Raw genomic sequence first — 11885 nt, 5'->3', positions numbered from 1 at the left:
GGAGAGCTGGAAGAAGCTCTTGGCTCCTGGTTTCGGATTGGCACAGCTCTGGCCACTGCAACCACTTGGAGAATGAATGAGCAGATGGAAGATCTCATTTATATCTATTGAAACTGTTTTCTGTTAAGAAAATATTGAGAGTGAATTGCAGTAACTTTCTTTCCACCCCAGGCAGCTTAAGCATCACTCTAAGGAAGGGCTCACATACCACTGCCCACAGAGCCGTGAAAGTTCAGAGAACTTGCTGGTTGCAACCACTCCACTTTCTCCGAAACAATTTTGCACATAGACTTGCCCCTTAATTAACTAAGCACGCCTGGCCTCTCTCTGGAGACTTTGATCCTCGGGTCTGAGTGGGATCAGATATCCCCTATGTCCAGCAGGCTCCCAGCAGATGCTGGGCAGCTGCACTTGGTGAACTTTTGGGGGGTGGGGAGTAAGGAGAATTTATTGATTGGAGAGGCAGAGAGGGAGAGCACGCCCATGAGCTGGTTGTCTCTCCCAAATGCCTGTGACTGCCAGAGCTGGGCTGGGTCCAAGCTGGGAGCTGAGAAGTCAACTCGGATCTCCAAAAGGAGTGGCAGGGACCCAACTGAGCCATCCCCTGCTACCTCCCAGGGTCTGTGTGAGCAGGAAGGGCACTCAGGAGCCAGCACAAACCCAAGTGTGGGCTGTGGGCACCTTAACTGCTCAGCTCAACCGGGTGCTGTCCCAGGAGAATTGATACAGCTAGGGAGGGAGAGGATTCCTAAAAAAGACATTGAAGAGTGAGGAGACATGCAGTTGCAGGTGGCCCAGGGCACAGCAGGGAGCATCTTTTTAATAAAGTTCTTGCTGACCAGCATAGCTGCCCTCACTCTGCAGGTGCATTTGTCCCACTCTGTCCTAAGGCAGAATTCAAATGTTTCCTGCTTAATCAAGAGGACAGTCACACGCCCACAGGTGGACTTCAGATTGTTGAGAAGCCACATGAATTTTTCTTCCTTAAAAAAAAAAAAACAAGCCATTTCAAAAGATCTCCTTTAATATCATAAAATATTTCCATGGACAAGTGAGCTAGCAAACACATGCACCCGTGTGCCTTCTGATAGAGCACCCCGCCCCCTCCCCAGCTCCTCTCCCACACCCGGGCGGACGTGAGACCGGAGAAAGGAATACAGCAGATGGAACAGATACAAGAAAAACAAGATCAGTAAAAAGGTTGAAATATGACTTTGTGCTTGGTTATTTTTTTTTCCTATGTCACAACAAAACAAAAACATCTCGGTGCAAATAGTTAATTTTTCCTCTTTTCCATTTAAGTCTGGTGGAGAAAAAATACTTTTTCTATAATAAAATATGTAGGGTTTTTTTGTTTTTTGGCTTTTTTTTTCACTTTTTTTAAATATAACTTTTTTTCTCCTTTTTCTTTTTTTTTCTTTTTTTTTTTTTTTCTTTTTTGCAGAAAATAATTTTGTAAACTGTCACTTTGCGGGCAGGGAGGCTTGACGCCACGTGGGTCCCAGCTCACCCGGGTTGGAGGCTGCTGAGATGTGACACCAAGCCCGAGCAGGGAATGGGGGAGGGTAGCAGAGACACGGACAGGGGGGTTGAGGCCGGCTGGACAGGGCAGGGGGAGGGGCGGAGCAGAGCGGGACTGAGCGGAGAAGGCGGATTAGAGGTCGCTCTCGCCATACAGCGCTGTGGAGAAGGACATGTAGTCCAGGGCCCCGGGCACGGCATCGGGGCCGGTGTAGGGCGCCATCCGGGCGATGCAGTACTCGGCCTGGTCGGGCGGCAGCTCGCGGCGCAGCTCATCCACGGTGATGTAGTTCTGCGGAGACAGCGTGGTCAAGGCGGCCGCAGGGCCCCGCAGGCTGAAAACTGCTTCCTCCCGTGCTTCCCGTTCAGGGCCCCTCCTCTTACTCCCCGGTTTAGGAAGACGCTTTCGAGCAGTTTATCCGAAGCGGAATGACAAATGGAACGACCGAGTGTTGTTTATTTTGGTGCAAAAAATTTTTTAATTCATAATACATGCGAAGTGCATGTTATGAAAAAAAATTGCACAATTTCATGAATTTTTTGCACCAAAATAATTCTCAGTTCTATTTTCCACAAACTGTTGGAGGTATCTTTATATGCATAGACAGACATAACCGCATGCCAACACACGCATCTGAAAAGGCACGTATAAGAGGGGGCCTCTAACGAGAAATCAAAGTTTTGCATTGTCTTTCCATTCCATTTTCCATGATCTTTCTGACGCATTCTCTTGCATTTGTAATATGTATTTGCAAAAGCACCTTGTGTTTCCAGAGCCTCTTCCAGAGCTAATTCATTGTGCTGATAACCACACCCTGAAGCCTCCCCTGTTTCTCATGTCTACAGAGGCCGTGCTCTGGGCAGTACCCCTGGGCATCATGAAGGTTCCTAGGAGACCTCTGGTCCATTCCCTGGGCCCCTCTGCAGGCTAAGGATTTATGGAGCCTCCTGTTGGTGATGGTGAGCGTCCGGGTTTGGGCATCACTGCCGCCAACAGCCTCTAAGGTCCTGCTGTACTCTCAGCCCCATTTACCACAATGTGGGCCTTGTCATGTCCTCTGCCACCTGCCAGCTCCCGCCCCGGGTCCCTTGCCTCCTCTCTCCCTCAGGCTCACTCAGGACAAATGTGCTGGAAATGGCCCGGGGGCTCAGACCTGCTGGCCTATCCCCCAGCTCCACACCAGTCCCCCCAGGAAGCAGCCTGAGCTGGGACCCCTTTCTGGAGCGGTCTTCGGGAGACGCCTTCCCGCTCCAAGGTACCGTAACTAACCAGGAATGCCAGAGCCTCCACCACACCTGTGCACCCCGCACGGCCTCAGTCTCCCCACACCCCACAGACTGAGACAGTTCACAAACTACATTCCCTGTTGTTTTGGGCTTCCCCCCAGCACAGGCTTTTTCTACAGACTTTACAGAAAGCAAGTCTGTCCCCCAAGCACCCCATCGACCCCCCAACTTTTCCCTGAATCCTCCTGGAGTCTTTTCTGTAATGAGACAGAGACCTGTGGCTCTTATAGATCCCTTTAGGTCCCTGGACCAGAGATGGTGCTGGAGCTGAGTGACATGCAGGCCCACCCATCATGTCCCAGCCTGCACCTCTGACTCCACTCTGCATTCATCCCTCCCACTTTTCCCAAGCCATGCCCTCCAGGAGATCTGGAAGCCGGAAGTGGCCCAGGGAAATGAGCGTGTCTCTTGCTTCCTACCTACACAGCATGTGTGAGTGTGGGAGGATTTTAAGGCAAGGGCCTAGGGCTTCTCATGAAGTCAGGCACCTCCCCTCACTCCACAGCCCTGCACCCTGGTTACATCCTCCCAAGGGAGAAACAGCCCTGCCCATGGCACAGGTCATGCTCTGTCCTAACATGCCCAAGGCATGGCAGAAACCCCTGACCCCTGATGCTCCATGCGCACGTCACAGGGCCTCACCTTGTCCCCAGCCAGGATCTTGAAGGAAGCCATGACTTGGTCCGCTGTGTCGGTATCTGCTGTCTCGCGGGACATGAAGTCGATGAAGGCCTGGAACGTCACTACACCCAGGCGGTTGGGGTCCACGATGCTCATGATGCGGGCAAACTCCGCCTCTCCCTGGAGGGAACAGCCCATCCCCGGGCCCGTAAGCCCACCATGGCCAGCTGGGAAGGTTTCAAGTGGACTTGAACCATCTGGGGGCTCAGAGTAGACTGCGATGAATGGAGGTCTGGCAGCATGGTGACCTAATCTGGGCTGTCCCAAGGGCATGACAGGGACACAACACCCATGGATGGGGACCCAGCTCAGGGCTTCCATCCCCTGCAGATGCCCAGGTTGTCCCTGGAGCAGACAATGTTGGTATTTCTCATCCTGATAACAATGACCATGGCTAATGCTGACATCGCTACATACCAGGCCTGACTTTAACTGTCTTATTTATTTTAATTCATTCAGTCCTCACCACCACTCTGTGATTTCTAGGATATATACATGGAACCTCTGAGGCCCCAGACAGGTTAACTGTCTCTTCCAAGTTCACCCGGCCAGTGGGAGAGGTGGGATCTGAGTTGGGGCAGTCTGGCCCCACAGCCTACCCTCTCGTCTCTACTCTGTGTTTTAGAAATATGAGGTTCGTGCAGGGGGGTCCTTAAAGCCCCTTCCCTGAACCCTCATAGTCAGGCTGCAGGCTTCCCCTCACTTCCTCTGAGGTCATAGGCTGGGGGTACGATAGTGAAATTGGCTCCCAGGGGCCACTGCGTCCAGTCCAGCCCTTGCCTGGGTGGCCATGGGCTCTGCATTTCCATGGCCTGCTCATTAAGACCAAGGAGAGGCCTAGGATGGAAGCAGTCCACCCAGGAGGCAGAAATGGCCATTTCTGTGCCTCACGGGAGAGCCAACCCCCTAAACTCAGCATGTCCAAGCTGCCAGCCCGGAGCTTGGTCCAGCTATCTGAAGATATGCCGTCTGCGCGCTCAGTGCCAGAAGCTGGGCGGGCACAGAGTTGGAGGTGACACAGGCCTCACGTCCAGGATAGAATTGTAGGTACAATCTTCCCTCGGAACCAGAGGTGGGAGGCTCTTCCGGGAGGGTAGACCCCAGCCAGTGGGACCCAGGCCTGGCATGGCCAAAGGTGTGGCCTCTCCAGCCAGCTGCATCCATGCCAGGGCAGGGCGAAGCCTGGCAGACAGAGGGCAGGGTTTACATTACCATGTTGTAACCCATGGAGATCAGGCAGGCGCGGAAATCATCCGTGTCCATCATGCCTGTCTTCTTCTGTAGGGTCAGAGAGGCGGGAGGAGGAAGGGCAAAACAGGCGGACGGCACAGGACCACAAAAGGAGGAGACGCACGGACAGCTCCGGGGAGATGTCCCCGGGGAAGAGGAGGACGAAGAGGGAGGCATGAAGCCATCCACGGGGAGAACAGTGGGGACCCGGCAGGTTCCCACAGAAGACCATCAAGAACGGAGGAGCCCAACATGGGGGCAGGCAGGGACAAGAACACAGGATGAGCCCCACGGCCCACAAGGAGAGAGGAGGGGACAGCAAGAACCAGACAGACAGAGAAGAGAAAAAGGAGAAAGGCGTTATTTCTTGCCCCAGAGACTACCCCTGAGCGTGCTCCATGCAGGAGGCGAGTACCTGGGGGTCGTTGCCAATATCATAGCCCAAGCTGATGAGGCAGGCTTTGAACTCCTCGGGACCCAGCGTGCCGGAGTGATCCTGGGGCCGCCGTGCGCCAGGCAGCGAGCCATGCGGTGCCAGGGAGGTGGAGGCCGTGAGGGGGTAGGGGAGGGAGGTGGGCCATGCCCGGTGGAGGAGAGGCGTGTGTGGGAGACACGGGAGGAAGCATGCAGATGGAGGGAAGGGGTGGAGGTGGAGGGGAGGCAAGGGGGAGGGGAAATAAAACACACACAGTTAGACGCACGGACCCAGCTCCCAGGGGGCCCTGTCCCTGCACTCACAGCCCTGCTTTGGGGCGGCAGGGCCAGTGGGAGCACTGTGAGCCACGAGGGTGAGAAGCTCCAACTGTGAGTGTCCCCTGAGGGCGTCCCCCACCCAGGTGCCTGGAGGGTGGTGCAGCAGGCAAGGCAGGTGGGCAGCACCCAGCCCTTCGTGTTCCTGTGGAGCCCCAGGGCCCCGGGAAGGGCAGCCCCTTGAGCACTGGCCTGTGCCAGGGCCCAGGATGGAAGATGGAGGCAGCCGCAGCAGAGGGCCCAACGGCAGCAAGGTTGGGAGCAATAGGTGGTGGGGGTCTGTCCTCTGCCTCCCAAGGGACAGTCCTTGAGCCAGAGTGTTTCAGGCCTTCACTGGTAGTCATCCTGATGGCCTTGTCCATGAGGGCTGAGTCCTCTGGGTAGCAGAGCAGGCAGCAGGGACAAAGGCCCTTTTGTCAGCAGCTCTCTCCAGGGAGGTCCTGGGGGTGTGGGGCTGCACTTTCCCAGGTGGCCCTGTGGAGCACACTGGAGCCAGGCAGGCTGGCAGCGGTTCCTCACACTGCCCCCATTCCTACTTGTCCAAGAATTGGTGATCTACAACCGGGGCTGTGCCCTCCAGGGCCCTGGAGCAGGAGCAGGGGCTGGGGCCACTCTAGGCCAGCACGGCAGGGGCTCTCACCCGATCAAAGTGGTTGAAGGAGGCCCGGAACTCATTCATCTGCTCCTGGCTGATGCCCTTGGCATCGCGTGTCAGGATCTGGTTCTCCACCTCATTGATGGTCCTGGCAATGGTGGTAAGCAGCTGCTCCCAGCCCACGCGGATGTGCTGGGGGCAGGAGAGAGATCAATAGTCATCCGGTGAAGCCTGGGCCCTGGTTCCCGGCCACCCCTGTCCCTTGTACTCCCTGACCATAGAAATGGCCCAAAACAATCAAACACAGGCAGTATTGTTGGGGTTACCAGGAGCAGGACCAGCTGCCTCCCAGGACAGAGGGCCCCAAAAGATGAAAGGGATTGGGGTAGACAGCAGAGGCTAGGACTGGCACAGGGCAACTGGGTAAGGATGGAGGGCAGATTTGGTAGTAGGGAAGAGTGACCAACAGAAGATTGGGTGAATGCTTGATTGTTCTACTCCACACCAAGCCATGTGCAGGTGCACAGAACGCCAACCTTCCCATTCAAAGCAAGTAGAGGTGAGTACCACACTCGAGACAGGGATACTGTCAGATTACAACTGGTCACCCCATCATCAAGAGACCACACAGCTGTCCTGGTTGGTGTAAGTACAGCTCTCTTAACCTGTTCCCTGGAGAATCAAGAAGGGATTGAAGACTGAAGCTTCAGGGGTATAGAGTAGTGGGAGGGGCCGGTGCTGTGGCATAGTGAGTAAGCCCCTGCCTGCAGTGTCAGCATCCCATACGGGTACCAGTTCAAGTCTTGGATGCTCCACTTCGGATCTGGTTTCCTGCTAATGCACCCGAGAAAGCACTAGAAAATGGTCCAAGTGCTTGGGCCCCTGTACGCACATGGGAGACCCGTAAAAAGTTCCTGGCTTCAGACTGGCTCAGGTCTGGCTGTTGTGGTCATTTGAGGGAATAAGCCAGTGGATGGAAGATCTTTCTTTTTCCCTCTCTTTCTCTAGAGCTCTGCCTTTCAGAAAAATCTTTTCTTTATAAAATAAATAAATACATAAATAAAAAGAATGGGAGCTCATCCTCCTGCTATTTTGTCTCCTTGGGAGAGAAGTCACCTCCATCCTCAGCCCTGGGCCCTGCTTCAGGAGGTGAGGAGAGAAAGGCGTACAGGCTTCCCGCCAGAGGCGCGCTCACCTCCATGGTGTAGTTGGTGTGTTTGTTGTCGAAGATGAGCGCCTCCTGGATGAGCTGGTGGTCGCCCTCCAGCTGGTCGATCTTTGGCTTGTAGTTGACGATGCTCTTCTCATACTGCCGCAGGTGGTTGAGCTGGTCCTCCAGGGTTCCGTGCATCTCAATAGAGATCCTCCCAATCTCCTGCAAGTTGTGAGGGAGACATCTTCATCCCCCTCCCTATACCAGCCCAAGGGAGGCTGTGCCTGGTAATTACTAAGGCGCACTTGGTAAGGGTGGTCCTTGGTATGGGAAGAATATACAGGTGTACAGCAGCATTTTCCCTGGGTGCAATGCCTCCATCTTAGCATCCATCAGCCTCAGTAAGGGAAGTCAGAGTCAGCTGATTAAACACATCCACTCTTTTGCTTGTCATCCAACTCCCCATCCTTCTGGAAACTATTCCCAACCCTGGTGCAATTCGGAGCCCCTTGCTGTACCCACCAAGACAATACCCTCACAGCCTTGGCACACCTGACTTAGCTCTGCAGTGGACAGGTTCTTCCTCCCGCTGTTCTCCCTCCCCAGAAGCCTGCCCTGGCCCACGCAAATCCCACCCACCCCTGCAGTCCAAGCATAGTGCCCGTTTCATCTGTTAACAATGCTGTGAAAGCACTGGCCGTCCACCTAGCCACTCAAACTCCAACCTGCAAAACTGCCCAGAGCATCTACTAAGCACAGTATGCCAACAGGGCATCGGCAGGGGAGTATAGCAGTGTGAGTTTAACATGGTCTCTATCCTCCAAGAGCTCAGAGACCATGGTCTAGCCGAGCCATGCCACTTCTGCCTGACAGCACCTCACTCTCTAGCAAAAACAAAAACAAAACCCAGTGCTCAACCAGGCTTCAGTTCTCTTTGTGGGAAGATCATCCTCTCTGATCCAGCTTGTGGCTCAGAAAGAACATGAAGGAAGCAAGGGGAAGCCAGGCCTGTGGGACAAGCCCAAGGGCTCAAGTGGAATGGGACTTTTGGAAGTGGAGCTTGTCCTAGGTAGCTCCTTAGTCTTGGCCTGCCACATCAGAAACCGGGATGGAGGCACCAGGCCTCTGCCAGGCAGCCAACCGGTCAATGGGCTCAGTCTAACCCTGGCTGGCTGCTGTCTACTTCAGTTGTCTGTGTGCTGGGACCCACCTCCATCTTGGTCTGGATCCAGGGCCCAATGACGTTGGCCTGGGCCCCAAACTGTTTGCGTAGCCTCTCATTGTGCTGCTGGCGTGCGTGCTCCTCCGTCAGCGCTTGGTCCCTCCGTGGCACCAGTTGCCGCACCTGGGGCAGGAACAACCACAAGACTTTGTGGAAAGGGCTGGCCATCTGCCCCATATATATGGTCCCTACCCCTCCATGAGAAAAGACAGGGCCTGGGATAGAGAAGGGCTGAGCAACAGAGCAAGAATGGAGACTTAAACCTGTTCAGCAATCTACTCACTGGACAAATGACAATGGATAAATGTGACAATTAAGAGAAAAAGGAAACAGACAGAAATCAAGCAATGACCAAGAAGATGGATGGAAGACCCTGTTCTGGCTCAGCCACTGCCCTCCGGCCCAGCCCTTGGACTCACGTGGTCCCATTTGCCGTTGATCTCCTGAGGTGTGATGGCCGTGTAGGGGTTGGTGCCTGCCATGTTGACGTGATATGTCTGGACGATCTTGGATACCTCGTTGTGAATGCCCAGGATGGCCAGGCGCTCCTTGTCAGCATCAGGGAGAGTGGCCTTGAACTGCTCATGGGCTGTGGTCAGTCCCTGGACAGAGATGGAGAGGCCCGCAGGTGAGATAAGCCAAGAGAACCACAGCGGGGCCACCAGGCCATGCAAGGGCCCTCCTGGAGGTTGCGTTCCTCAAAGCATACATCCTTGTGACTGGGCACCACTTGGGCAGGAGAGCAGGGGAAGGCACAGTGGTGTCCTGCAAGGCTGGCAAAGCTGGCAGCAACCATCCTGGCCAGTCAGACCATCGCCCCCCCAGGCCACCTCCCTGACCTTGGCTTCCTCAGCTCTCTGCCAGAATTTTTTAGTATCACACCCTCGAGCTGTAGAAAAGATGAACGAAGCTGGTCACAGATGTGAAACGAGCTCTGTGGCACATGCTGTGTTAACACTCAGCAGTGAGGACGCAGCCTGAAGCACTGTGTGTGCAGAAGGAGTACAGAGAAAAGCATGGCTCCGGGTGTGGGTATCTGCTGGTTATGCAGACGGCATGGAGATTTCCTCCAGGGTGAGGGGAATGGGGCTGGGTCTGGGTAATGACAGGAGACTTACTGCATACCTTTCTTATTTTGGGGAGTTTTATACCATGTGCATGTTACTGTGTCAAAATAATAATACTAAAACGCAAAGGCTTCCAATCTCAGGAAACCCTTGGGATACCCTTCCTCCATGTTCTGATATCAGGGTGGCCGGGCAGGTGGTGGGTGTACCTGAATCTCCTCGATGGTGTGTACAATGAAGGTGTCCTGCAGGTCCTCCATGGCCCCCTCCATCCAGTTGTTGAAGGGAGCAGCCCGCTTGGCGTACTCCAGGTACAGCTGGTCGATGGTCTCCAACAGCTTCTCTGTGCGCTGGGAGAGCCCGACAAGGGGAGGAGTGTTCAGTGGGTGACAACCAGGATCACCCCTATTGCATTCAAGATCTTCCTGGGGATCCCCACTCCCCAAAAGGGGTCTAGGGCCAGAAACACTGAACCTAAGCAGGCAGAACAGGCAGTGGTTCTGAGTCTGGGATAAAGCTCTTCTCACCCCAGAATAACCTGGCCTGGCCAAAAGGGAAAGGTCTCAGAGAGCTGGGGTGGGGATATGAAGACACTCAGCTGAGAGAGTTAGGCTGGGTCGGAAGGCACCTGCACCAGGGTGAGCTGAGTCGGCCACAGACAGGTCGACGGGGCAGGGGAGTGGGGCGTCCAGGGAACTCCTGGCATCTTTCAGCCCACACCAAGAAAGCCAAGGGCCAAGTGGTACATGCAGAGCTGTGGACACACGCGCTGGCCCTCACCTCCAGAGCTTCCCTCCGCTTCTGGGTCAGGGCTCCCAGGTTGTCCCACTGGTCACAGATCTTTTGGCAACGGGCATTGACACTGGGTGAGTCGTAATAGTCCAACTCACTGCAGCGGGAAGAGACAAGGAATTCAGGTAACTCAGGCTGATTCCAGGACCTGCTCTCCCTTTTCCTGGGGCAGGGGTGCAGGGGGCACTGGTGGCACTGGTGCAACAGCAGGGGGCTGCTCCCTTAGAACATTCCAGGCATCCCTCACAGCCCAACTGCTGCTCTTCCAGAAGGTCCAGAAATCACAGAAGACCCATCTTCCTCTCCAACACTCTCTCTGCCCCAACAGTCAAGGCTGAGGGTGAGGCGAGCCTGGGCCCTTGATGTCCAGCAGCAGGGAGCTGCTGAGGTCCAGTAAAGAAGCCCAGAGCTCAGATTCAAGATATGCATGCTCATTGTCTGGTCTCGCGCTAGTTGCAGGTAAGGATCAAAGACCCAACAGAAAGAGGGGGTGCGGGTTGTGTGGTCCCTCTTGGTAGGCACACCTTGTGTCAGCACCCATCTGGACCCCTGTTCTCTAGGCCACCCCATCTCCCCTACTGAGAGTAGCTGAGGAACCAGAGCCCTGGTTCAAGGGCAGGGGAGAGGGAGGGTCAGGTGGAGGCCTACTTGAGCTCCTGCGCAATGGCGGCGATCTGCTCCACTCGGTCCTGGTGGGCGGCCAGGTCGCTCTCGAAGGCCTCGTGCTTCTTGAGCAGGGCCTTGATCTCTGAGAGCGTGGCTGTCTCGTAGTCTTTCTGCCGCAGCATGGCCTCCTTGCCTGGTTCAGAGAGCAGGGACACTTGGTCTGAGCAGGACTAGGGGCGGGCACCTGTCAGGGTCCTGAGCCCCGTTTCTGGGGCCCAGCCCACGGGAGCATTTCCTATACAATGATGCAGAGAGACAGCTATGGCCAGGACACCCTCCTGCAGGTAGTGACAGGCCGGGAAAGCGACTGCTCTCCCAGGAGCACTTCCCTGGCCACTGAGAGTAGCCTCGGTGGCAAGAGCTCAGCCTGGCATTTGGGATGCCTGTGTCCCTCGTACGGATCTCTTGCTGACTCCCAACTCCAGCTCCCTGCTAATACAAATCCTGAGAAACAGAGATGATGACTCAAGAAACTAGGTTCTTGGGCCCGGCGTATGACCTAGTGGCTGAAGTCCTCGCCTTGAACACACCGGGATCCCATATGGGCGCCGGTTCTAATCCTGGCAGCTCCACTTCCCATCCAGCTCCCTGCTTGTGGCCTGGGAAGGCAATCGAGCATGGCCCCAAAGCCTTGGGACCCTGCATCCATGTGGGAGACCTGGAGGAGGTTCCTGGCTCCTGATTGGCTCAGCACTGGCTGTTGCACTCACTTGGGGAGTGAGTCATCGGACGGAAGATCTTCCTCTCTGTCTCTCCTCCTCTCTGTATATCTGACTATGTGATAAAAATAAATCAATCTTCAAAAAAAAAATCATAAAACTGTTAAAACAAAAAAGAAAGAAACTGGGTTCCTGCCTCTGGACCACACACACACACACACACACACACACAACCTGGATTGAGCCCCTTGTTCCTTATTTT

General features: G+C 54.9%; 1 protein-coding gene across 3 annotated transcripts in view; it reads right to left on the bottom strand.

Annotated features, from left to right (window-relative positions):
- Positions 1–1006: 1006 nt before the first annotated feature.
- ACTN1 (actinin alpha 1) overlaps positions 1007–11885 on the bottom strand; it is an 88947-nt gene continuing 78068 nt past the window's right edge. The window contains exons 12-22 of one of the 3 annotated variants that reach the window (XM_004584448.3): positions 10947–11097; positions 10287–10395; positions 9716–9856; positions 8859–9041; positions 8428–8562; positions 7260–7439; positions 6110–6256; positions 5135–5215; positions 4702–4767; positions 3451–3609; positions 1614–1813 (exon numbers count right to left, since the gene is read on the bottom strand). In XM_004584448.3, the coding sequence (XP_004584505.1) occupies positions 1655–1813; positions 3451–3609; positions 4702–4767; positions 5135–5215; positions 6110–6256; positions 7260–7439; positions 8428–8562; positions 8859–9041; positions 9716–9856; positions 10287–10395; positions 10947–11097 (1511 nt within the window). In that variant the 3' untranslated portion in view covers positions 1614–1654. Of the gene's footprint in view, positions 1814–3450; positions 3610–4701; positions 4768–5134; positions 5216–6109; positions 6257–7259; positions 7440–8427; positions 8563–8858; positions 9042–9715; positions 9857–10286; positions 10396–10946; positions 11098–11885 lie in introns of all 3 variants that reach the window. The other 2 variants (XM_004584449.2, XM_004584450.2) reach the window with 2 other exon arrangements.

The sequence above is a fragment of the Ochotona princeps genome, chromosome 26, assembly GCF_030435755.1.
Source record: "Ochotona princeps isolate mOchPri1 chromosome 26, mOchPri1.hap1, whole genome shotgun sequence".
Taxonomy (NCBI): domain Eukaryota; kingdom Metazoa; phylum Chordata; class Mammalia; order Lagomorpha; family Ochotonidae; genus Ochotona; species Ochotona princeps.
This window is presented reverse-complemented; position numbering and strand designations above follow the sequence as displayed.